The following is a 27,484-nucleotide window of genomic DNA, read 5'->3' as shown; positions in this document are numbered from 1 at the left end:
TGACTGTGGATAATTTATTTAACCCTGTCCTTCTGAAAAACAGTCTTACTACTACTTAATTGTAGGGTCAGGAGAACACACATGATTCTAACTGTAACTGTTTTTGATGTATTAGACTAATGGTTGGCAAACTTTTCCTATAAAGAGCAAGATATTAAATATTTTAGGCCTTAAAGGCCTATGGTCTCCACAACCTTTCAACTTTTTGACATAAAAACAGCCATACACAGTACATAAACAAGTGTGTCTGTGTTCTAACAAAACTTTCTTTATGGGTGAATTTTGAATTTCATACATTTTACACATGTCGTGAACTATTCTTCTGATTTTTTTTCAACTAGTTAAAAATTTTAAAAAATCGTTTAGCTGCTATTCCATACAAAAAGAGTGGTGGGCCAGATTTGGCCCCTAGGCCATAGTTTGCCAACTGCAGTCTTAGACGTTTCCTTACACACTACGAGGTGCAGGTGCTCTAACAACGTCACAGGTGAAGGACACAGGTCCAAATTTTATTAACTGACTTGCAGTCTTCCAGCCAGTGTTAGATCCATTAAAAATGGCTAGTGTGGAACCTCATACATGGCCCAGAGTCAACTAAAAAAATAGGCATTTTTGCAACACTTTTCATCTTTTTATTCCACATCATTATTGGGTTATGAAACCAATATAGTGCTAGTTCCACTGAAATAACTTTAGCGTTTTCTTATAAGCAGGTACTTTTTGACTGACTTTGTTTTAATGTTTGAAAAGATATCTTAGTTGAAACACAGATGGGGGAAAGATCACTATCTTGGTTATTTATAGCCTTTTTTCTGCTGAAAGTGCTTCAGACACTTTTTTCCATTCACTCTAAAAACATCCCTGTATGAGAGAATAATTAGCTTCCTAATTTTTATGTTTGGGGAAACTGAAGTGATAGGCCTGGGGATGTTATGTGACTTTAACATTGTATCTTAGGGGGCCGTAATACTAAGCACTAGAACTCTTTTTTATGACATCCCCCTAACTTAAATGCTGCAGTGGAAATGAAGGAATATACAAAAATAGAGTTCTGAGACTTTCTAACTTCATCATGATACAAATGACCTGGGACAACGGTCGTTTAAGAAGGGTTTTAAGAATAATTTCCTATCTTGTAATTAACATAGCTGGAACAGTGCAAAGAACTACATCAACCTAAATTCTAAACAGAAAATGAAAATGCTTATTTTCTTCTTAAATACAAGAATTTGCTTACATTTGCTTCTTGCCTAAAATCAGCAGTATACTGGATTTTACTATTTTTTAGAGAAGTTGCACTTTTTTCAAATATAAAAGATGTCTAAATATGCTGAGCATATTTGCCAATTGCAAAGCCTTATAAATACTTCTTTTCCTAATATTCTACTGCATGGGGGGTGGTTTTTTAAAAATCACTTTTGAAGAATTTTAGGGTAAGAAAAAAGCAATGATGATTCAGATGAGAACATAAACACCGTTTAAAGCCTGGATTGACCTTCCAAAGCAAGATTGAACTTCTTGAGCTCTGTTTTATTGTTCCAGGTCAAAATGCATGATCAGTATATGCTGTTCCCATTATCTTGTTTCGCTCAGCATTTTCTATAGGAAGAGAGCAAAATATTTTCTACACCTCCTTTACAATAAAAAAAAAAATCCATGTTTCACACTTTAATAAATGCATAAATTCTCATGGTAAGGGATGAAGAGTCCCTTCTCTGTACTGGATAAGTCATTGGGGTTTATTGTTACTATATCTTAAAATCAGAAATAGATTTAAATACAGTACATCCACCAACACACATACATACACACACACACCATCCTCAGCATCCCTGTTTGTCTGACTTGAGTACTGTTATTGCATAATGTAATTTGTAATGACGTATGTTCTTGAATAAATATTGAAGTACATGTATGGTTATAATGCTACTCTCCATAGAGAGCTGTTATGTCTTCTCCACAGTGCCGTGACACGTTTTCTAAGCTAACAACCTTGCCATCCCCAAACCACTTTTAATTTGTAGTTTATATTACGTGATACTAGTTTTATTGTTCATACTACCAGTCCTTTTATCTTTTTGTAAGCTTGTCCAGTGAATTTTAACACATTCTTTAGTTACTTGGATCAACTTCTTGTTTTCCCCTCAATGAAAAAATTGAAATGACCTGGAAACTTTTTGACTTTATGGCCAAGAACATTTTTTAAATGCAGAAACATAAACACATTAAAAAAAAGAATCCTGGCGACAACCATTTTATAAATATGTGACTGTATTTTTCTTTATGTCCAGAAACTTGTATTGAAGAGGATTCGGGTATATTCCTCCCTAACCCACACAGTTCATAGATCTAACACCAGGTTTTTGTACCAAAATGGGCAAGATAATGAAGGCACAGGCTCACTTTGTATCAATAAAGGACATCAAACACAGTCATGAGGCACTAATGACATAGAAGCATAGTCAATCACAAAAAGCAAGTGTTCAAAGTCCTCAATAACTTTTCTCCCTTTAACATTTGGCAAAATTCAGTCTAGATATTTTAATACCTCAGAAAGAAAAAATAAATAAGAGATGCTACATTAAAACAGATTACCTATAGTCTTTAGAAATACAAGGAAAGGAATAAAATGAAGGGAAGGGACCACAGATTTCCTATATTCTTGGATTATCCTTCCTTTCTGAGGGTCTCAGATGTCTGCACACATCTGTAGAAATGCCAGCTGTACCTGAAGATTGAAGGGATTGTTGGTAGTTGGCTGACATGGTCCCTCAACACTATTAAGTTTCTATTACAAAAACACAATTAGCTTGATTTCTGCTAAATCCTTTGTTAAAAGCCTAAGTCAAATTTGGTTATTTGAAAGTGATCTAAAAAGTTTAAAATAAAAGAAAAATACATTCTAAATTCCCAGTAGAAACAGACTACATATTTCAACTTCAGTAGCAAATAAATACACCTTAAAGCCAAGCAAATTTGTCTCCTGTAGGAGACTCTATACAGACTACGAAAACAGTTACTGTTTCTCTACTGCTGATGACAACACCACTCCTAGAACATACCAGGAACTAGTTTCACAACTTGAAGAGACTTTTTTATGACATAATATGAAAGACGAGGGTTTAACTTAGGTCTGAGCAAGCAGAAGAGATCCACACTTTGCAACATCTCTATTACAAATAGATGACAACTGAACAACAAAACACAGCCCAGTCTCTGTTTACATCGAAACCACTGTCTATTTGATATAGAATTACTTGCTTTCTGTGGGTTGATACCACCCATTGCCAAGACCAGAGCTGGCAGTCGATGGAGCATGCCATTTACTACAGGTAAGCCTAAGTCTATAACTGCAGAAATAACATGGAAATGTATCAGCTTATCCAAAGTAGTTAAATATATTTTTAAAATTTTTCCTAGGAAATTCATTTTGATAATATTTCCCAAGTCCTTCAACTAAAGATATTTTGATAATTTGTGGTTTTTTTACATCAGAATCACCAACATTTTTTAACTATTTCCAAGTATCAGTAACAAAGGAGCTGATACTGCTTATGTTCACAACTAATTGTTAATATTTCAGTGAGTTACAATAAACTGTTTTTGCATGCTTGAAAAATTAATTGTAAAGAAAAAATAAGAATACTTATAGGAGGGTCGCAATAATTTGGTGTTTTTGCATTAAAAACCTCTAATATTCATCTCTGACAACACAGTATGTATATTTATGCATATAAAGTTCATTTCCATGCTTATTACATAAAAATAACTATAGGAAATATCAGTATCAGCTGATAGATATCCAATTAATTCACTGCAGAAGGGAAAATAAGAAAAAAACTGAAGTAATCAGTAAAGCGCACAGTTCAAAAATTTTTTTTCCTTTTCTTCTTCTTCTTTTTTTTTTTTTTTTTTGCTTGTTTAAAATTTTTTGGTAGTTTTATCTGTGCTGTGTTGAACAAGTTGATTCCCAGACTAATGGCCTCCAAGGAGATTTGAAAGGAAGCCGGAAGACTTCTTACTTTGCTGTGATTCTGCTTCTTGGTCTTGTGAAAGTCCCAATTCACTCTCAATTTGATCAAGCTCTGACTGGTCAAGTAGTTCAAAGTCATCACCTTCTTCAGTGTCTGTGTCGTCACCCGGGCTGGGAGCAGCCTGAGAAAGTGCTTGCTGCGCGCCCTCTAACTGCTCTTTGATGGCTGCTGTCACCGCGGCCGTAATGGCGTCCCCAGCCAGGTTGCGCATCAAGTGAAAGGTTTGGTCACTGCTCAAAGGAAGGGTGAGACCAGCTGCTGACTGCCTCTCTCTGCTCGCTCTGAGACCGCTGTCCACCTGCTCCTTTTTTCTCCTTTGCTCAGTGGGCAAGCCAAGGCTGAACTCATCTTCATCATTTGTTCCCGTGCCGTTTTCTACAGATGGAAAGTCGGAAAGGTCTCGAGAGAATACTTCTTCGCTTGGTCGGTCAAGATCTGTGGAATGTGTAACACAAGGGCATGCTTGAGCACCACGATGAATTTGAAACAAAAGAACTATCTAAACAATAACCTGACTTTATTTTATTTTTATTTTTTAAAAGATTTTGTTTCTTTATTTGACACAGCACAAGCAGAGGGAGCACCAGAGGGAGAGGGAGAAGCAGGCTCCCTGCTGAGCAGGGATCCCAGTGTGGGGATCGCTTTACCAACTGAGTCACCCACACACCCCAGCGATAATCTGATTTTAATCCAAACCCTCCAAGCAAACTTGACCTTCATCTAGCCTCCTGGTTCAGCTTAAATCAACTTAACCACATACCAGATCCCTTTCAAATCTGGGACACTACCACTCTACAAATACACAAATACCGCATGTACCCGCTGCTTTAGTTTAAAGTACCAAAGTACCAAAGTACCAAAGACTTTCTGTAATGACTTAACCTAACGTTAGCTTGAGGCTTGACTAAACTTCTGTTTTTAAGTTTTTATTTAAATCCTAGCGAATTAACATACAGTGTATTAATTTCAGGTATATAACATAGTGAAAACAGTTTCATACAACACCGGTGCTCATCACAAGTGTTCTCCTTTTTTTTTTTTTTTAAAGATTTTATTTATTTCTTTGACAGAGAGATCACAAGTAGGCAGAGAGGCAGGCAGAGAGAGAGGAGGAAGCAGGCTCCCCGCGGAGCAGAGAGCCTGATGTGGGGCTTGATCCCAGGACCCTGAGATCATGACCCGAGCCGAAGGCAGAGGTTTTAACCTACTGAGCCACCCAGGCTCCCCGCAAGGTCTCTCCTTAATCCCTATCACCTATTCTGACCCCAACCACCTCCCCTCGGGTAACTATGGGTCTGTCCGCTATTTTATTAAAGAGTCTGTTTCTTGGTTTGCCTCTCTCTTTTCCCTTTGCTTGTCTTGTTTCTTAAATTCCACATAGGAATGAAATCATATGGTATTTCTCTTTCTCTGACTTATTTTGCTTAGCCTAATACTCTCTAGTTCCCTCCACATCATTGCAAATGACAAGATTTCATTCCTTTTATGGCTGACTAATATTCCATTGTATAAGTGTACTGAAGTTTAAATGTCAATATAAACAAAAGTTTCCTCCTCCCCAGGGAGGGTATTAACTTTGAGCCAATGTGGGTATGCATGATTAAAGAGTTAAAAAAAAATAGTTGGAGGTTTTCATGGATTGTGCTAAAACAAATGCTGAGTATTATCCTGCCTCAGCATTATTTATCCATGGAGATCTGTATGTCAGCATCCGTAACCTATGTTTGTTTAAAGCAGTGCACTAAAAGAAAGTATTGCTCCTTCTCCCCCACATTCAGCTTAAGAGCTTATGGAAACATTTGGCTTTCCCTAAATATCGCTGAAAATGGCCATCTCCTGTTTACCAAATTTGTGTCCAGAATACACACTGGAACACTTTTATTTATTTATTTATTTATTTATTTATTTATTGTTTAAGATTTTATTTATTTATTTGACAGAGATCACAAGTAGGCAGAGAGGCAGGCGGTGGTGGGGGAAAGCAGGCTCCCCACTGAGCAGAGAGCCCGATGCGGGGCTCCATCCCAGGACCCTGGGATCATGACCTGAGCTGAAGGCAGAGGCTTAACCACTGAGCCACCCAGGCACCCCAGTACAGGAACACTTTTAGATTTGGGACATTTGAAAACAATGTTAGGTTAGTAGGCAGGCAGTGATTTTATTGCTTCTCACTTTCCATAGAAAATTTTTCAGTGTAACAGTTAACTCTTTACAACAGTGACTTGAAGTCTTCAATTTAATTAAAGCCTTCTATGTGGGTTGGATTATTGTCTCCTCTTTTGTTGTGTAATGCTTAAGAACAAAGGGTTTGCTATCCTTATCCTGATGTTGGGCTTATACAGCTTGAGTGTTTTTTTGAAGTTAGGCTCCAAGCCCAGTGTGGGGCTTGAACTCACAACTCCATGATCAAGAGTCACATGCTCCACCAACGGAGCCACCACGTTGCCCTATGAATGTTCTTATACGCTTTAAGGGTGAGAAAATTGAGGTCCACAGAAATCATGTCAATGTTCAAGGTCACACAGTTATCTAATGACAAAAGCAAGACTACACTTGAGTGTCCCAATAGCCAAGCCTGTCTTTTTTCTTTACTTTTCTTTTTTTTAAGATTTATTTATTTGACAGAGAGATAGAAAGAGAGATCACAAGTAGGCAGAGAGGCAGGCAGAGAAAGAAGGGGAAGCAGGCTCCCTGCTGAGCAGAGAGTCTGATGCGGGGCTCGATCCCAGGACCCTGAGATCATGACCTCAGCTAAAGGCAGAGGCTTAACCCACTGAGCCACCCGGGCGCCCCCAAGCCTGTCTTTTTTCAAACATTGCATAGCCTCTCTCCTTCCTCTAGGAAAAGAAAGTGTGTTCTTGCTTATAAAAACACATAAAAACAATTCATAATCTTCCATTATAAACTCGTATTTTCAGTATGACTTGAAATAATCCAATGAGACTAGCAAACGTTAAGTTACTGTGCAAGACTGTCTATTTTAAATTATATTTATCCTAATTATGAAAAAAAGGAAGTTTTTTTTTTAACCTAACTTTGAAGAAAAATGTAAGTGGAGTCAGCTTTATTTTTTTATATATTTTTTAAAGATTTTGTTTATTTGACAGAGAGAGATCACAAGTGGACAGAGGCAAGCAGAGAGAGAGGGAGGAGGAAGCAGGCTCCCTGCGGAGCAGAGAGCCTGATGTGGGACTCGAACCCAGGACCCTGAGATCATGACCTAAGCTGAAGGCAGAGGCTTAACCCACTGAGCCACCCAGGTGCCCCTGGAGTCAGCTTTAGCCTTGAGGAGCCGGTCCTCCGCACTTCAGTCGTTTTTCACAGGGACTAGCCCTGGGCGTGTGGAATGAGCATCTCTACTGCTCCTTCCATTGTTGCCAGAAGCAATGGATATTTGCCAGCAGACATTTCAGAAACTGTTTTCACTGTCAATTATTTGTCATTAAAACAAAGGCAGATTAGTACCTTGACTGGCTTAGATCTTTTTCTCATATTTCTAAAAAAGTAATAGCTTTTGAGATAGGATTCATATACCATAAAATTTGTCCTTTTAAAGTGTACGATTCAGTGGTTTTTAGGATACTCACAAAGCTTTACAGCCACCACCAATACGTAATTTCAGCATTACAAAAAACTCCTACTAATGACCGCTCACCACCTTTCCTCTTCCCCCAGCCCCTAGCAGCCACTAATCTACTTTTGGTCCAAATGGGTTTGCCTCTTCTGGGCGTTTCATATAAATGGCTTGATACAATGTGTGGACTTGGGTGTTTGGCTTCTTTCACTCAGCATAATGTTTTCAAGGTTCATCCAAGTCAAGGCATGTATCTTTTCCATGTACCCAGAATACATATATCAAAAGAAGAGTATGTAGAAGTGTGAGCATACCGTCGGAAGTGTCTGTCTGTGGAGTGTATCCTTCTGACAGGTTGAAGGTTCCATTGTCAGTCCAGGAGACCTCGGATACGTCGGTGTCAGACACAGACAACTCTTTGGCCGCAACCGTGAGGCTGATCTGTGTAAACATAGAGAGCAGTGACACACTGGAAACTTCTGACAGAAATTTTTTGAACACTCCATTTGAACCCCCAAAATATCAGGATAATAAAAACCAGATGAGTAATTCTGCTTTTGAAATTGTTCAGTCATCTTAAGAGAAATAAGAGGAGCCCATTAGGCAAATCATTTAGCCACAAGGCATGTAAGTAAATTTACAGTCAAACCACCTGGGAACAAATGGAAAAACCAAACAAAAAAATACCTTAGGACAAAGAGCTGAAAGGTCTAATTCACTGTCATCTTTGTGACTTTTTTCTTTATCTGCTTCTGTTGAGAAAAAATTTAGAGGCCTTCAGTGTCCTGGCCAGCTTAGACATAGTGTATTTTATCCATTCCACAGTGATATCCTGACCCCACAATCCTCAGTCTCCAGTGCTTCCATTTAATTCAACGTGTGCACACAACAAGCTTCACATATCTGCAAGTGTTTGATCTTCAAGGGAAATGGTCCAGATCAGTGATTCCCATAGGGATGACCCAGCAGCAGCAGTGCCCGTGATGGGAACTTTTTAGAAATGCAGATTGTCAGGCCTTACCCTACATCAGCTGAGTCAGAAACTCTGGAGTGGGGCCCAGGACTCTGTGCATTAATAATCCCTCCAGGAGACTCTGATGCTCACTATAGTTTGAGAACCCATAAGGTCATAGGCCAAGTTAAATAGTGAAAAGTGATCACTTTGGTTTTTCCTGTTTTCTTTTCCTCCCCTTGGTTCTCTCAATCCCCTCTTATATGGCTCCCACACTCTTAGCTATAGCATGGTTTTTTTATTTGCAATTGTCCACCCCAAAATAAAATAACTGAAACAAAGGAAATCATAAATAGCAAATACAGAATTATTAAATCCTTTTCCCCTTTGGATTAAAAAGTCCATTTCTTATATGTTTGAGAAAAGCACAGATACCTTATAGGCAAAGGCTACATTCCTTTGGGGGCATTAGCTTCTGTAATAATATATAATAAAAAGCTAAAAGCACTTTGAGACATATTCAAAGTGATTGTGTAATAAACAGCCACCTGACGTCTCATTCCACACATGGAATCTAAAATTCAAACTTTACTTACCAGATCTCTTACGTTTCTTCTGATTAATATATTCTCCAATTCCAAAATCTAGCTTCAGCAGACCTGACTTGATTTTGCTGTATATTTTTTGTCCAATATCATTACACTTAAGCAGGGGACACAAAAATGCACACAGCACTGAAACACAAGAAGGAAGAGCGTGTCCGTAAGATGACGGTCCTTTCAAAGGCTACCTCTGAGTATCACACGAAAACAGTTCAGTCAGTAAGACAAATATAAGTGTTTTTCTTAGAGGATGCCTCTGTGAAATGCGCTCATAATTTCTATTCTTCCTCCTGTAATGAAAACATTTCCCCCTACAAACACACGCACGTACACGCATGTACGTATGTGCGGACGCCAAGCTTATAGTCATTGTTTTTAGAGACTTGCTATTAAAGCAACTTTTTCCCTTTCGTTCGTTCACCCTTAACAATGAAAAAGATTAAGTGCTTTCTTGACAACAGTCTTGGGTTAAAAGCTGCCTTTCTACTAATTTGCTGAATAAGCCATTTTGCTATAGGAAAATTATTATGTATTATCCTCTCATCAGTAATACTGGGATGACAATATAATCTCTTGGGGTTTTGTGAAGAATAAATGGGGTGAGTGCAAACCTGGCCTATATCATCAGAGCATCCCCTGGCTCTCTTCTCCATTGCTTCCTAAACAAGGCAGATCAAGGGCTGATACTCTCCATGAGTTCCGTCTGGGAGAATGGGTTTGTGCTTGGATCAATGGCTGTGAGTGTTATGCATTTGGAATACAGAAAAGAAACGAAGACTGACCTCGTGAGTATATTGTATTCCCTAGTATTTACTTCTTTGATGTGGTTAGATGTGCCCATTTACCTTTTTTTTAAAATTTATTTTTTATTTATTTTCAGCATAACAGTATTCATTATTTTAGCACCACGCCCATTTACCTTTTAAATAGGAGTTGCAAGCTCAAATATGGCTAGAAGCCACGGAAGTATATGTACATTGTAAAAGCTGGTCTAAGAGAAATGGGGAATGTAAGGGTCAGTTCAGTGGAGAGTGCCCGTCCCATCTCAAGGTGGCAGCACCAGACCATATTTTTCAGGAGAAGCTGGCAATGTATACTTTTTTTTTTTTTAAAAAAAAACACAGATTTTGGGGTTATAGTTAACATACAATAAACTGCAAATATTTAAAGTATACAATTTAAGTTCTGACATACGCATACAACTAAGAGACTATTACCACGATGAAGACAGTGAACATATCCATCACCCCCTAGATCTTCCCCATCTTCCTATTAATCGTTGTCTCTTGTCTTTCCCTGCCCCACCCACCTCATCCCTAGGCAACCATTTGTGTGCTTTGCTATTAGCTAAAGATGAATTTGAATGATGTATATATGGAATCATACAGTATATGTTCTTTTTTTTACCTGGCTTTTCCTACTCAATCTACTTATTTGGAGTTTTATCCAGACTGTTGCATACATCAATTTTTTCATGCTGAGCAGTCACTGCATGGATATACCACAGTTTGTTGACCAGTACGTCTATGGATGGACAGATGGACTGTGTTCTGTTTTTGGCTGCTACAAATAAATTGCTGTGAAGATTTGCATACAAGTCTTTGTGTACATATATACTCTCATTTCCCTTGGGTAAATATCTAGCTGTGAAATAGCTGGGTCATATATAGTTTTTAAGAAACTGCCAAACAGTTATCCAAAGTGTTTTTACCATTCTACCTACCCACCAACAGTATGTGAGAATTTCCAGTTGCTCTGTATCCTTGCTAATACTTGCTAGGGCATTTTTAATTTTAGCCATTCTGGTGGGGATGTAATGATATCACATTGTGGTTTTAATTATTTTTTGAGCCACAGAACATACACAAGGGCAAAAGGATTAGTGTGTTTGTGGGGGGCAGGAAATATAGCTTACTTATAGTTTTAATAACATAATTTAAAATCAAATCGTATCACTTCTAACCAACCCTGCCTTTTGGCAGCCATTCCTCCAACTTCAAAATATAAACATGTCTCTAGGAAAAGAAGAAACTTTGTACAGCAGGAAATTAAAGGACAATCAGTGTGCTTTATAGTTAAGGACTCATCCCTCCTCTTCTAAACTATGGAAGGGCTTGTTGATCATTAAATGATACCATATGCATCACATAAATTCGCCAAATGTTCTACCATACTCACGCAGTAGATAGCTGAGTATAACTCCAGGAATATAACTTCCCAAGATTGTAAAAAATGTGCACACACTGCAGACCAGGAGGCAAAACTAGAAATAATAGAAACAACATGTAACAGTTATACATAACTCCAAGACATTTTTGGGCACGGGATACAGAGACAATTATCTGTCTGTATGTGGTCTATCACGTTATGGCAAATGTTTTTCAAACACTGTTCTTTTGTACTTGGGTTTGCCTAATGACTGCTATGTTCAGACAGCCTTAGTCCACTCTAACACTTAATAATAATCATTTTGAGGTTCCAGAAGCTTATTTCTAGCACAGAGAACATCGCCCATAAATCATGCCTATGGCTATATTCCTGCCAGATGCAAGAGAACTGTAGACTAGTATGGCCCCAGAAACTTCTTTTACTCAGGATCAGTCACTGAAAAGAATGTAGCCTGGTTCATAAACCTGCAAGTTCAAACCCATCAAAATTCATAAACACAGCAAAGCAGAGATTAGAGGCATTTATATAAACAGAATGGCAATTTGCACAGCTGAGAAGCTCCTAGGATGAATCCATTGGCCATTATCATCCTCCTTTCTAACCATAGCGACCCCTCAAATTGACCCCACTTCTAGGTCACTCAGGAACCAATTGGGAATGAAATGAAATTTCTACAGTGAAATGTGTTTATTTTCCTTCTGTCAGTTATGCCCCCCAAAATCTTGGTTGTTTTAAGAAATTTAAACATCATGACAAGAAACTCCCATAAAACTTTCACTTGTTTGGCACACCCTAGCCTTTAAGATAAACTATCTTTCTTCTTTGGATTTATCTTTAAATTATGGTATTGGCAAGCAAAGAAAATTCATTAAGGGAATTTCAAAAAGACATATGAGGATAAGAACCCATAACTCTGATCAGTAACTGATTAACACTGTCAGATTAACCTTGATTTTCCATTCTTTGGCACAGGGTTAATAAGTTAACTAGTCGAAAGGAAAACAGAGGAGCTTACAGAACAAAATTAAGAGCTGTTTCTGAAACAGCAGAGGCTCTTGAAGAATATGCAGTTTGAACAGTAAAATGCAAGAGGAAAGATTAAGCGGGAAAGCATTACCATGTCCAGAACTCAGTTTCACAAAGCTTTCGTTTATCCACTAAACAAACTAACACTAAACAAAGAAGTTCAAAGTTCAGAATCTTCTAAAAATGTACTTAATCATTTCACTAAAATAGGCATCAAAAATGCAACTCTCCTTCCCCACCATATGGATAGCCATGCTAAGAACTACCTTTGGGGATTAAAAAAAAATCCACATGTATAAAGGTCGCCACTTTAATATGCTCAAAATGTGTCCGAGCACAGTTCTGTTATTCAGTGCTACTGGAGGTAAGAGATCGCCTGTACGTGGTACAACTAGAACGGTTGTCAGTGTGGCCATTCCTAGGCTCTTCCAAGTACAGGGGGAGGTTCAAGGAACTTGTGCGCAACACTGGAAGGGGAAGGGTCTGGTGGTGGCTCTGCCTTTACCCCCATGTTCTCGCAATCACAGCCGAGGCCGCCTCTACCCATCCAAGTACTCCACAGGGTTCACCGTGCAATCCCTTCCAAACCACTTGCTCAGGGGCTTTCATCTTAACTGGAAAAATGCTCATTCCATTTTTATAAAGACAATGAGTGTCTTTGCCAAAGGTTTTCTTTACTAGATAGATCATGTAAGAATCTCTACCTTTTAGACGGACTCTCTTATCTCTGAAAACACCCTCAAAGGGCTGGATGTTCATCTCCCTCTGACTTCAGAACCAGCCTAAATAATAGAACTGAAATTCTTCTTTTTTTATTGAGTTGTAATTGACATACAATGTTCTGAGTTTTCAGTGTCCAACACAGCGATTCAACACTTACATACATCATGGATAATGACACGTCTAGTACTATCTGTCACCTACATATTTAATATGGCATTGCGGACCACATTCCCTACGCTGCGCTTTACATCCCTATGACTTATTTGTTTAAACTGAAGTAGAGTTGACATGAAACACAGTATTAATTTCTGGTGCACAACATGGTGGTGACTTTCATGACTGGAAGTTTGTACCTCTGAATACCTTTCACCTGTTCTGCCCATTGCCCTGCCCCTCTTCTCTCTGGCCACCACCAGTTTGTTCTCTGCATTTATGTGTCTGTTTTTAAACTGAGATTCTTCATAAGGTATTTTTTTTCTCCTTGGTCTGGCTGATATCAAGACCAGTCACCATTTTTGTTGATGAGTTACATAAGTATGTATCAAATAGAAACCAATCTGATCTTGAAATGCAAGTTTGAGGATTTTCTAGTGCTGACCAGACACTCACATTTCTTTCTTTCTTTCTTTTTTAAGTTTTTATTTATTTATTTATTTCATAGGCAGAGATCACAAGCAGGCAGAGAGGCAGTGTGGGGAAGCAGTCTCCCTGCTGACAGACAGCCTGATGCGGGGCTCATTACCAGGACCCTGAGACCATGATCTGAGCCGGAGGCAGAGGCTTAACTCACTGAGCCAACCAGGTGCCCCAATACTCACATTTCTGAACCTTGCTAATATCAACTTTTATGGCATGTGCTCCTTGTATGTTATATATCCAGGGTTGGAGAACCCTTAGAGGCTGATAAAACGGGTTTTAATTCATCCATTTCCAATTTGCTGCACATTATAAAACACATACAGTAATTCTCCCATGCTGGAAAACTTGCCTTGCCAGGGCTCTGCTGCTTAAAAAGAGACATTTCTTGAAGAAATATGCTGAAATTCATCCATGATTCTGCGATACAGTGGCTGAACCTGGGTCTTTCATCTGGTTTGGAATTGATAACTTCCCAGCTAAAGAGAGAAAAAGAAAACAAAAAATTTTAGCTATACTTTTGATGATTCATTCAACGTTCATTTCTTCAGCAAGTGTTTACTGAGCACCTGCTCTTGACCACATTCTCTGGAAAAGCCCTGTGGATTCAGAGGTGACCCAGGAAACAAACTGAGGGCTGCTGGGGAGTGGGAAGGGAGGGCTGGGGTGACTGGGTGATGGACACTGGGGACGGTATGCGCTATGGTGAGCGCTGTGAAGTGTGTAAGACTGATGAGTCACGGACCTGTACCCCTGAAGCAAATAACACATTATATGTTAATAAAAAGAAAAAAATGAGGGGGGAGAATTCAGAGGTGAATAAGCCAGACACCTTCCTAATGAAGTTCACGTGTCAAGAGAAGAGAGACAAGCTAAACAGCTCGCCGCAAATTACAACAAAGGAAGAGTTGAGCATGAAGTATCGGGAGGGGTTTTGAGACATCTCTGAAGAAGCTACTTTTATGCCAAAATCTGGATGAGCAGAGTCTATCCCAAGGGGTTGGAAGAGTCCCAAGTAGAGCAGTGTACAGCATATGCAGAGGGCCTGGAGCCAGAGGAGCTGCCAGCACTATTCTCCAGAGCCCCACACGTGGCTCCCGCAGAGACAACGTCAGGCAGACGAGGGATGCTACATGAAGCTCAGAAGGCGGGACAGGACCTAATCACACCGGGCCAGGGGGTGAAACCTTAAGGACAGAGAGACCGCAGTGCTTTTTGAGAAACCTTGGCACTGACCTTCTAATCCTCCTCCTCCTCATCAATGACAATGCCTTCTCAATATATTTTATAGTCCGTCAACTCAATAGGAAACTGTTAAACTCAATGGGGTCTCAAAATACCTTGTATTTTTCTACTGTACCTTCTCCCAAGCATCGTCCTAGAACGTGTTGAGTGTGATGCCTGTGTCACGTGTGTGCGCAGTGTGCGTCGTGTGTGTGTGCTGTGTGCGTCGTGTGTGTGCGCTGTGTGTGTCGTGTGTGTGCGCTGTGTGCGTCGTGTGTGTGTGCTGTGTCCCGCCCTCGTTTTCCCACAGGAGCCTCCCTAAGCTAAAACCAGTAAGCCTCTCTCCAGAAAGAAGACATGCAAACACAGGGCATTCCCCTAAAATCACAGTGATCCTGAATTCAAACCCCACTCTTGCAATACCAATTCATCACAAAAATGTACTAGTTCAAACAAGATCTGCCAAGGGCCCTTAAATCCATTCATTTAATAGATAATTGTTAGTACCTACCATGTGGAAGGCACTGCCATAGAACCAAGGACACGGCAATAAATGAATGTTTCCGGTAGAAGACAAAGATCATTAGTGAACTATCATCCAAGCTACAGTTGCAAGGGAATCAGAGTAAGATGATCTCTGGATTCAAATCCAGTCATCCTAAGACAAATCAAAGCTTCTTTGGCCCTTAGATGCTCAACTCCCCAGAGACGGTGTGTATGTGGATTCTATTTTTTTAAGGATTTAAATATAACTTAAAATTATATTAAAAAAGGAAATTTAATTATCTAATCTACAAATTTTCATTGATCTGAGAGACCGTGTGGGGGTCGTGGGGAAGGGCAAAGGGAAAGGGAGAGAGAGAATCCGGAGCAGAGTCCATGCTGAGCATGGAGTCTGTCGTGGGACTTGACATGGGGCTTGATCCCATGACCCTGAGATCACAACCTGAGCTGAAACCAAGTCGGATGCTTAACCGACTCCGCCACCCAGGTGCCGCTATTTCTTTTTAATATACCTTGAACACTAAGAAAATTTGTAGATTAGATAATTCAATTTCCTTTTTTAAAATATAATTTTAAGTTGTATTTAAACGAATGCAATAGATTAAAAAAAGAAAGAAAATTTCATTTTCCTTGGTCTTTATTCTGTCAGAGTCAAGTAAGGCTCTGCCAGAGAGTCTCTGAGCTACCATTTCTCCAGGCTGATCCAGTTCCGTGAGGTAGACACTTGCCAAAAGATCTCCCATCCTTAAGAAATGAACTTTGGGGTTGTTTAGCTGTCGGGGAGTGGTTTATGTATCCATTAACTCTACCTCTCTCTTGAGTCACTGAGCCAGCCTGTTTTCATTGGTGACCAAATTTAGCATTAGCTTTGCATACTTTATGAACGATTCTAGACCTATTAAAGGAAACTCTAAGCTCATGGATAGGAAGCCACTCTCTGTAACAAAATCTTGCCAATAGGTCTGCTTAATGGGAAAAGATTTTGTATAGGAGGGCAAAAACTACAAGTGACAAAGGAAATAACATTATTAAACTGTGGCCTCCTTTTAAAAGATATTATTTATTTGAGAGAGAGAGGGAGCGAGAACTCGTGGGGGGGCAGAGGGAGAGGGACAAACAGGCTCGCCACTGAGCAGGGAGCCCCAAATGGGGCTCGATCCCAGGACCCCAGGACCATGACCTGAGCCAAAGGCAGACACTTAACCGACTGAACCACCCAGGTGCCCTGTGGCCTCCTTACTGAGAACCATTTATTGCAAACTGGCTAGGACAGGACAGGCAACAGTTCCATTTACTGAGACCACACAGTTGACAATAATACAGATTTTAATTTCTGCTTTCTGTACATTTCGAGTAGTATTAAAGATTTGGTTGAACGGTCTGGCAAACACAGTTCTGGCAAAAGTCAGTGAAAAACGTATTATGGAGTTGTCGATCATTCTTTTCACGATTCAAGGGGAATAAATGGACGTTTCGTATTTTGAAACAAACTTAAGAATATTTTCATCCGGATACCGAAGAGATAAAGTGAGTTGTGTTCAGGCAATGGAGGATGAAGTAACGGTGGAAATGAATGAACTCTGTGTTTGTATGTGAATCTCAGAATGGTAATATTGAGAGAGAAAAAAAGTCACAGAATACATATACTACGACTTCCTTTTTATAAAGCTCAGCGTCATGCTAAGCTTTAGCATGATTTAAGATTATTTAAGCAAGGAAATGATTTAAAACAACAACAATAACAACCCAAGATTCAGGGAAAGGGTGACCCTAAGGCAGGGATGGCGTAGGGGTATGTAAGGAATGAGGCATGTCACAGTGAGGCTTCTCGAGTATTGGTCATGTTATAGTTCTTAACTTAGATGATGGATACATACAAATTGACTTATTACTGTTCTTAAAGATACACACACACACACACACACACACACACACACACACACACACGGGCTTTATTTAAAAATTTGCTGAGGGGCACCTGAGTGGCTCAGCATCTGCCTTTGGCTCAGGTCATGATCCTGGGGCCCTGGGATTGAGACTCCCTGCTCAGCAGTGAGCCTGCTTCTCCCTCTTTGTCTGCCCTTCCCCCTGCTCATTCTTTCTCTTGCTGTCTCTCAAATAAATAAGATCTTTTTTAAAAAATTAAAAAATAAAAAATTCTCGATACTTAAATGTATAATCATGTTTTTTATTTAATAACATTCTCACATGAGTATATCGCAGTTCACATTCTATACACATATGTTACTTAAGTTTTTGCCTCAGTTTACTTGTGAAGCAAACAATATTTCTGCTAGCGAAGGCTATGAAACATAGTTTCTGAGTAAGACGTACTTTATAGATGCTGAAACCTTGTTCTAATACCACCTTTAGGATCCCTAAATCTCAGATGTGACACATTTGTATACATATTTACTATTCTAGTGAGTAAAGACCCTAAAATCAGAAAGGAGCCTAGTCTAATACTAAATTATCCAAAATTACCTAAGTTATCTCTATAGAGATAATGTCATGGTGAAGTCTTCATGATTTAAGGTGCTTAATACATATCACAATGAATTAACTAAAAATTTTGTTTTACATTTAAGGATCTTACCTATTTCATAGTGGGATTCAAAGTGGATAAGAAGAAACCTCAGCACCCATCCATCCTTATTCATTTATTCAATAAAAATTTATCCAGCTCCCCCTTTGTGTCTCACATTATACTCAGTGTTTCCTGTTGTTATTTCCAACCGGCACAAACTGAAAACCTGTAGCATTGTCCCTCTCCTGCCCACAGATACCCACCTCTTGCTGGGAAGAAGAAACAAAAGAACATTCAACAGGAAATATTTCCATAGCCTGCAAGGACACTCTTATTTATATTAAATTCCTCCCCTTTGGAAAAGGCTGTCATATGATAGTACCTTAGGGCAAAAAATTCCGTGGTTACTTATATTAACACAATAACCCTAAGTAAGTCTAACTGATATTTGAATTATTGTTACAATCACAAACAGAAATGAGGACTCTATCATATAAAACGTGAAAATACTATAGTCTAACCAGATGGGGGTTTTGGAAAGAATAGTAAATGTTTAAAAACATAGTAAATGTTTGAGAAAAAAATATTTAGATTGTGCTGAACAAAATTTAAAGGAACTATATACAACTAAAAAAAAAAAAATCAAAATTCAAAACAAGAGATCCCGCTCTAACTTTAAATGAAACACAGATCTGGGGCCCCGGGTGAAAAAGTCAGTTAAGCATCGGATTCTTGGGTTTCAGGTCAGGTCATGATCTCAGGGTCATGAGTTCAAGCCCCGCGACAAACCCTGTGCTCAGCGTGAGTCAGCTTGAGGCTCTCTCTCTCTCTCTTTCTGCCTCCCATCATCTGTCACATGTGTGTGCATGCATGCTCTCTCTCAAAGAAGTAAATACATCTTTAAAAAAATACATGAAACATGGATCTAGAAAAGTCACTCTCTGGGAGTTTCATAATAGTTTTAAACAGTTGAACAAATAATTCTGAGCCCCACTGGAATATACATTTCTACAGTCTTCCATTGTATACCGTCTGCCATTAATGTATATCATGTCACCACATTTCTATTCAGGGTAAAAGGGTACATAACATATAATTGAATAATATCTAATATAGTTGAATAATTCAGAATGAAATAGGGCATTTGAAGTGAACTTTTCAGGCTTATTTTGTGGATGAGGAAAGTGAAACCCAAGTTTTCTGAACTAGTTCAGAGCAGAGCCAAGACCCGAGGCCAAGACTCCTGGTTTCCAGTCGCTCTCTTTGTTTTAAGACAAAGAATGGATTCTTCAAAGAATGGATAAATTCGATGACCTCCTTTTGAAAGTCTACATATAATTTAGGACAAAGAAGAACACTCCATGTTCCTTCTCACTGCTTTCCAGAGTCCGGAGGGTTGAGCTGCGACTGACCAATACCAGCATGGCATCAGTGAGGACCCATCCTTTCCAGGAACGGAAGAGCTTGGCGGGCAGAATCCGAACACTCAGTGGAAACTAAGATTCTCGCTTGGTGGCGGGGAGATGTTTTAATACAGGTGACGCGTGCACACACACACACACACACACACACACACACACAGTTGCTCCATCATGAAACTCTAGGTTTTCCTGGAGAGCCTCGTCCAGGGAACACATAACCAGAGAAAGGATCTCCTGTGAGTATCAGATGATGCTGGGGAGACAGATCTTTTACGCAGTGTGTGTGGCGGTCTTCCCACCATCCTTGGTGCTGATCAGCATGCAATGTAACGAGAAAAGGAGGCTTAAAAATAGTTTGAAGCTTTACTGAGTTCTTTTTTTTTAACCTTTTTTTTTTTTTTTAAAGATTTTACTTATTCATTTGACAGCGAGAGAGGGAACACAAGCAGGGGGAGTGGGAGAGGGAGAAGCAGGCTTCCCGCTGAGCAGGGAGCCCGATGTGGGGCTTGATCCCAGGACTCTGGGATCATGACCTGAGCCAAAGGCAGACGCTTAACGATTGAGCTACCCAGGGGCCCCACTTTACTGAGTTCTTAACCAGAGTCTGAGTCTTCTGTGATTGAGGCTCATCTGAGGGAGAAAATTACCAGTGGCTTCAGTATAATACTCCAGGGTTCATCTCTTTTCTCTTTAGTTTCAGAGAGAACATGCATTTCCCAGTAAGGGTCTTTGTTCCCTGCTCCTCACCCCCTCCCTGGTTCCAGCTTTCTCTGTCACTCCTGCCCTCATTAAGGAATGAAACTCCGCACACTCCAGCCACAAGATAAGGACCAGTTAAGAGTCCCGCCCTCATGTCAGTTATCCCTAGCTTCCCACATTCTCAGTGAATCCAGTTCAAGTTCACAACTCCCTGCCCCCTCGGGGCTTTCAAACAGGCTTTTGCCCAAGGATCTGCAGACACGCAGTGCTTTCCAAAAAAGCTCCTAAAATTAAGGCCTTCGCAGATTTCATTTTGTCACCATCTTCTTCTGAACAAAAACTAAGGGACAGATTTTCAGCAAAGGACACTATTTACGGTCAAGGTAAGCAATTATTTACCAAAGAACCTTGAGCCCGATGAGGTGCTTTTTCAGCAGCTGTGGGATTTATGCTGTTACCTGCCTGAGCCAGTCCAAGGAGAGTAAAAACAAGGAAGATGGCTCCTTAGACAAGCGTGCCCACTTCATCAAAGAAGGAGCTGCCACTTCCTAGTGGAACAGGAAACCAACATCCCTTCTTTCTGCCTCCATGTCCCCAGTCAAATACATTCAAGCCTATACATTAGAGGGTCTGGCCAAATGAATCCCTTTAGACACTTCCCAAATTGAGTGTGTGAACCCCCCAGGGCACTATTTAAACAGTGGCCTCCTGGACCTCAATCCAGAGATTTTGATGGAGCAGGCCTTGGGGAAAGCTCAGAAATCTGCATCTTTCATGACCATCCCAAGTGCTTCTGAGGCAAGTATTTCTTACCCAAAGAGCCACAGCAAGAAATACCCCATGAGGAAGTTACACAGAATTCCTGGTTCAAAAACAGAGACCAGCGGAGACTTGGCTTTAGGCAAGATGATACACGGGGGATCCAACCTGCCTCCCATCTGAAACAACAGTGGAAGGAAGGAAGGAAGACAAGATCCAGGACACAACAATTTTCAGGATCCTGGACCCAAAGAAAGGATGTCGATCTCTGCAAGGTGGTGAGTGCTGTGATTGTCCTTGAGTTTCCAGGCCACAGAGTAGGGAAGGGCACTCGGTGTATCCCAGGGATGGCCAGAGCTGAGGAGACAGCACTCGGGGTCCAAACTGAAGACCAAAGAGGTTAGAGATGGCAGGACAGAGTGTGGGGCAGTCAGGCTTGCAGAGAGACCCCCTGCCACGTGCTGGGATCTGGGTCTTCAGCTGAGGGCCACGGTCAAGGTGCATGAGGGACCTGGAGGCCAAGAACAAGCCAGCAGAAGGGGTGACGGGGAGCGGAGTCCTGCGCTCACACAGGGCTGGGAATGATGTCCAGTCTCAGCGACCAGAATGGAAAACCTCAGAATTCACAGACACTGGATAGAATTCTCAGAAGGGTTTTGCCTCGGTAGCAGAAAAATTAGTCCTCAACTAAATGCTGCTCTGATCATAAAAGCCTTATAAGCAAGCTTCGAAAGGATTAAACCAATTTAAAGCAATCTCACTGTGTTATTGTAGGAACACAGAGTGGGGAGTTCTGTTAAGAACCAAGTAATGCACATGTTCAAACTGGGGTCTGAGTGATTTTATGTTACTCTGCATCTGGCTTTTAAATGATTGTGTACTTTTTATTCCTTTAAAAAAACCATATTCCTAAATCATGTCTCAATTTTATATTTAAAGTCAAATTTGTCTCTGTGCAGTTCAGCGGCCACAGAGATTTAACCTGAGGCACTTTAGTTTCTGAAAGCAGCACACAGTCTCCTCCGTTAGGGGGTTCTGTAAGACTGAGAAATGGGGACACTCCCGTGCTCTTTAAAAATAGACTGTAATTCAGTAAGAGCCTGTGTCACAGCCTGCTTCATCTCTCTTGCCCAAAGTCTTTGAGCACCAGAAAATACCGGGCTGCACAAAGGCGTCTCGGCAGAGCACCCGTCACCTCTCTCTGTACCATTTTCCTTCCGCTTGTCTCCACAAACCCGCGCTGAGTACAGAGAACCTGCCGTCCGGCTCCCTTCCTGGCTCCGGGCTTCCCACGGTGATTCCAAGAGTCCGTGAAAGTTTACATGTGACCCCAAATAATTGCACAGTCACACACCCTCGTGATACGGGAAACTCACCTTTATAAAATGGCATGTACTTGTGTCAATGGCCCATGGGGAACAAAGAGAACTAAAAGCTGGGGACTGGATGTGTGAGGAGAACCCAAGACGTCCCTGACGTCATCCTGCGCTTTACAGGACAACGGATCTTTTTAGCCTAAACTCGGGAACTGAAGTCAAAAGGTATTTTTAATAACAAATTAATTTTTCTAAACAAACAAAATATATAGATAGATAGATAGATAGATTTTTAAAAATATATCCAAGCTCCAATCCTTTTGCCTACTTCTGGAGCTTTTGATGCCATCCATGGACACCCCTTCCTGGAAACCCACTCCCTTGTGCTTAAGCTGGTTTCAGTTTGGCTTCGGGCATTTCCAACCCAACCTAAAGTGCTCTATTTTTCAGTAAGGGGCAGTGGAGAAGTAGAATATTTTTTTTTTAAGATTTTATTTATTTATTTGACAGAGGAAGATCACAGGTAGGCAGAGAAGCAGGCAGAGAGAGAGGGCGAAGCAGGCTCCCTGCTGAGCAAAGAGCCCGATGTGGGGCTCGATCCCAGGACCCTGAGACCATGACCTGAGCTGAAGGCAGCGGCTTAACCCACTGAGCCACCCAGGTGCCCCTAGAATACGTTTTAAATTACAAGGCAGAAACAACTATTTAAAAAGAGCTATGGAATAAGATTATTGAGCTCAGTATGACAGTTTATTAGAGAGTTTTGTTTTATTTTTGCAAGAGGGAAAGAGAGAGCGAGTGAGTGACACAAGCGGGGCGGGGGGAGCAGAGGGAGATGCAGACTCCCCACTGAGCAGAGAGCCTGATGCAGGACTCGATCCCAGAACCCCGGGATCACCACCCAAGCTGAAGGTAGGCACTCTACCGACTGAGCCACCCAGGCATCCAAGTATGATAGTTTTATTCAGGAGACAATGTTTAGTAAAATGGAAAGAATGAATAATTCCCGTCAAGGCAGTAGATTAATAATTCATGTCACGGGGGTAACAGGAATTGAAGTACGAGTCATCGCTAACACTCAGCAGGGGCGAGGCGCTGTTCCGCCTGCTGTAAGCCTGTGGTCCTGTCCAGTCCCCACGGCCCACCTTGTGCGAGACGCTCTTTATCGGGCTGTCTTCCCGGAGAGGCCTGCGCACACGAACCACCCGACTCAAGGTCACAGAACTCATCCCCGACGGACCAGGCTATGCCCCATGGGGCTGAGAACGCTCGGGACGTGCGGTGAGACCGGGAAGAAGACTGGACTGGAACGTGGGGTCATGTCCGAGCCGAGCAGGGAAGCAGAGCGGAGCCGTAACAAGGGAAGGATTAGAGATCCCTACACGCCAAGCTACAGACACAGAAGTTCCAAAAAGCAGCTCTGGTTCCCGGGGGACACGGAGGACCGGGGAGCTCAGGAGCCTGTCCTCTGTCTCCGCGACCTCAACCCTTTCTAAGGCTCCACAAAGGGATGCCACAGCGTGTGGCAGTGACAGTCACGACCGTCGTTCCTGCGGGCTGAGCCTTCCGGCGCCGGACACTCCGGGGTGTTTCCTCACCGAGCCCTCCCCGGCCACCCCCGGCCCGCTCCGGCCCCCATCAGCACCACACCTGCAAGGCAGGGACTGGAGTCCCTCCAGTTTGCCCAAGAGGAAGCAGGGTGAGGAGGAGTGTTGCTGCCAGCCAGGGCAACTCCTCGTTTCCTTTGGTAGCAATGATCAGTTGTGGTTAATTTACATCTGCCGAATTGACTTCCCCATTAGACTTTAAATTCCGTAAAGGAATTCAAGGGCACGGCTCTGTCTCCAGCAGCTGACAGAGCCTGACATCTATGAGGCAATAAAACACTGAATAAGCATGAGCAATAAAGAATATTAAAGGAAGAAAATATCAGAAGGAGTTAGCTGTGGGTCTTCAGTGACCGTGCATTTTTGTCAACTTATCTGAATGTTTCTGTACATTCTAGATCAGCAATAATCAGCATGGATCCCTTTAGACATGTAAACACATACAAAATAATAGACAAAGGGCCCTGATAATTTGGAGACCTATTTTCATTTATATGGAATAGTTTCTACTTTTTTTTTTTCTTGCAAATAGAGAGTTAAACTGCCTTCAAAATTGGGTAAGTAGGGTAGATATGTCTCATTCATTCCATGAAACATTCTGAATTGGAAATCTTATTTTGTGTGGAATTCCTTCTGGCAAAACTTGGGTCCCAATGTTTGACTTCTCCCTGGGTATCCCCGAACCTGCGAGCACCTTCTGCAGACATGACCCTCACAGGACGCGAGAGCATTTGTGACACACACAGAGAACAGACTGGGGCCCCATCTAGTTGAATGGGCCAGAATGCAAAGATCAACGAATATCCCACCTTCGCCTGGGACAGAGGAAAAGGAGTCCCTTTTTGTTTCTGTCGGGCAACCACAGTTCACTGGAAAACATTATCAGATACCATTTCCTCTGAAGTACCCAGACACACACGTGCACTCCCACTTCTAATCACTTTTTAGACTTTCCGTATCTCCAGGAACCCATATTACAATACTCATTTCCAGAGATGTTTAGGAGTCCGTCACACTACCCCTACGCCCAGAAAACATAACTTAGGTCACACTATTGGTTTTCATTTTTATTTTTAGGAGTTGGAAATAGAAACGAAACAATGGTTTTCAGAAAGTTAACTATGTCCACATCCCCTACTTTAAAAAAAGGGATCGGTTATAACCTAAGCTGTCCCCTAGCAACCGTGACACACAGCTCCTTCAACCATCACCCCTATAAATACGCCTGGGCTTAGAGCCCTCTGCAGCTTTTCATTCTCAGGGAGTGACTAACGGTCTCATGCTCTCTGCCGGGAGAGAACATCTGTTGATGTTCATTCCTGTCGAATTTTTCTTAGAAAGGTCAGTCAATATCCAGTTACAGATTTTAACATTTCTTAGTGCCATGTGTTAGAATTTTTCTTAATCCTGCGGATACATAAGGCGCGGCTCCGAGGGCACGCGTGTTTGCGTGAGGGTGTGTCGGCAGAGAGACAAAATAAAAACAGAGATCTGTTTCTCTGCACCAACACTCACAGAATTAGAACCATGACAAAGCAAATAAGATGTGTCAGCCAGGGGATTAAATAAGCAAACACGAGATTAAGAAATTACATAGCACTCAACTTGAAACCTTCCCTTCCGCGGGCCGATGAGCCACGTGAGCACGTCCTCCTAGGGCCCAAGACCAGGAGGCGCCCCCTGAGCTCAGGTCCCGCTGGCCTGAGAAGCGGAGCCTCGCCTTCCCCGGGACAACCTGGTGTTCTATTTGGGGCTCTCTTTTTATACCAAGTTTCAAAGGAATCAGGTATCTGTTGTTGCGTGAAACTATTCCTTTCCTCTTCCAGCTCAATCTGAGCACCCTCTCTTCCCTTCTCTCTTCCCCGGGGTGGAGACCATCAGCGCGTCCAGTCCACCGAGAACATCCAGAAGGTTGGCCCTCAACCGCCATCACGCCACTTCTTGTGTTATTCAGATTTCCATGAACCACATGCCAGTTACACGTTAGTTTTCAGCGTCTTCAATTTTGTTAGCTTCTCAACCAGCAGACTTTCAGCAGCTCAGACATGAACAATTTAAATTCTGCTACTAGCTGGGAACAAGCACCTACTTGAGACAGGCAGGAGATTAAACGCCCTTTCTTTGGGAATGCCAAGATGGGCTTCCGTCATGATCCTTGAGGGCAGAAAAGGTTTCTACTTTATCCCTAAAGGACGAATCACATCTGAGAGTCAAGAAACATTTCACAAGGGAAACAGATGGTGACTGAGAGGCAAGTTTGCTAATTCGGATCTAAGCCTTCCTGTGCATTCTACTCGGGACTCACCATTTCCAACGAAATACAATCCAGGATTCGCTCTAGTTGGAGTCAAAAGCAAATGTCCCTTCCCTGTTCCTTTTGCCTGTGGCCTAGTTATAGGAAACCAGAATCTCTGGGACAATCCTAAAGAACATATTGCTTACTGTGCAAACATCTTTATTGACAATACAGTTCCTAATTTTACTTTCTAGAGACCTACCCATTGCACTGGGCCTGAATACACAGACACAAGCCGGACAGGCTAAATGACCAAGTTTCTCCCAAGTGCTCTTATTATGAAGGCCAGTTAAACTGAATTTTGCTTGGGGAATTTGTTCGGATAACAGGCATGCCCTGGAGTGGGAAGCTGGAGTGTCTATCTGTCACTGAGATACTCCTTCAAGGTGCTGGACTGTTAAATCATAGGCCACGTTCCCACCTTAGTCCTTTTAAAGAATACTTCTCTCCTGCACACATATAAGCCGGTCACTGAAGGACATCAGTGGCTTTTAAAGGAACATCCCCTTACCAGGGGCATCTTTCTTATCAGTCATAGAAAATACAAAAATCTCATTATGATGTCCTCCCCCCCCGCCAAGATTTATTTATTTGTTTGACAGAGAGAGACATAGTGAGAGAGGGAATACAGGCAGGGGGAGTGGGAGAGGGAGAAGCAGGCTCCCCTCTGAGCAGGGAGCCCGATGTGGGGCTCGATCCCAGGACCCTGGGATCATGACCTGAGCCAGAGGCAGAGGCTTAATGACTGAGGCACCCAGACGCCCCTCATTATGATGTCTTAATGCTTCTTAAAAAAAAAACAAAACAGATTTTGAAACCCAGTTTTTGTATGACTACCACTCACAGTAAATGAGTATGACTCAGTCCTCCACAACAGCGCGCAAGGAAGACAGGCATGTATCTGGGGGTGTGGAGGGCACAAGCTAGGAGGACGGAAGAGCCTGGGTGGCTCAGTCAGTTAAGCATCTGACTCTTGATTCCAGCTCAGGTCATGATTTCAAGGTCCTGAGATCGAGCCCCACGTTATACTCTGTGCCAGCGGGGGCAGGAGTCTGCTTTGCTCTCTCTCTCTCTCCCTCTGCCCCTTTCCCCAACCACGCTCTCTCTAAAATAAATAAATCTTTAAAGAAAGAAAGAAAGAAAGGAAGAGAATGATGTGGGTGACCTTCCTGACGTGCTGTGGGATCTGGAAAGAATACCGTGAGGCGGAAGGGTGTGTGAGAGAGAAGCCAGAAGCGGATACGGTGCCTGAACTGTGCTTCTCCGGAGGTGTCTGCCTCGGAGGGCGGGCAGTGGCCGACAGTACGGAGTGAGGACAAAGGCCCACAAGCCAGATCTCCTGCTGAGAGGTGCTCTAGGGAAACAGAATTATAAAAATGAATTAATCCAGCCTGTCTGGGTTAAGAGAGAGTTTT

General features: G+C 41.7%; 1 protein-coding gene across 2 annotated transcripts in view; it reads right to left on the bottom strand.

Annotated features, from left to right (window-relative positions):
- Nucleotides 1-3,878: 3,878 nt before the first annotated feature.
- The window catches only part of RETREG1 (reticulophagy regulator 1), a 126,823-nt gene continuing 103,217 nt past the window's right edge, over nt 3,879-27,484 (bottom strand). The window contains exons 2-7 of one of the 2 annotated variants that reach the window (XM_032337730.1): nt 14,069-14,195; nt 11,341-11,425; nt 9,157-9,294; nt 8,296-8,360; nt 7,923-8,049; nt 3,879-4,469 (exon numbers count right to left, since the gene is read on the bottom strand). In XM_032337730.1, coding sequence (XP_032193621.1) covers nt 3,976-4,469; nt 7,923-8,049; nt 8,296-8,360; nt 9,157-9,294; nt 11,341-11,425; nt 14,069-14,195 — 1,036 coding nt within the window. In that variant the 3' untranslated portion in view covers nt 3,879-3,975. The remainder of the gene's footprint in view (nt 4,470-7,922; nt 8,050-8,295; nt 8,361-9,156; nt 9,295-11,340; nt 11,426-14,068; nt 14,196-27,484) is intronic. The other variant, XM_032337729.1, reaches the window with a different exon arrangement.

This window comes from Mustela erminea, chromosome 3 (genome assembly GCF_009829155.1).
Source record: "Mustela erminea isolate mMusErm1 chromosome 3, mMusErm1.Pri, whole genome shotgun sequence".
In the NCBI taxonomy this organism is placed as follows: domain Eukaryota; kingdom Metazoa; phylum Chordata; class Mammalia; order Carnivora; family Mustelidae; genus Mustela; species Mustela erminea.
Note: the sequence above shows the minus strand (reverse complement) of the source record. Positions and strands in the feature narration are given on the sequence as shown.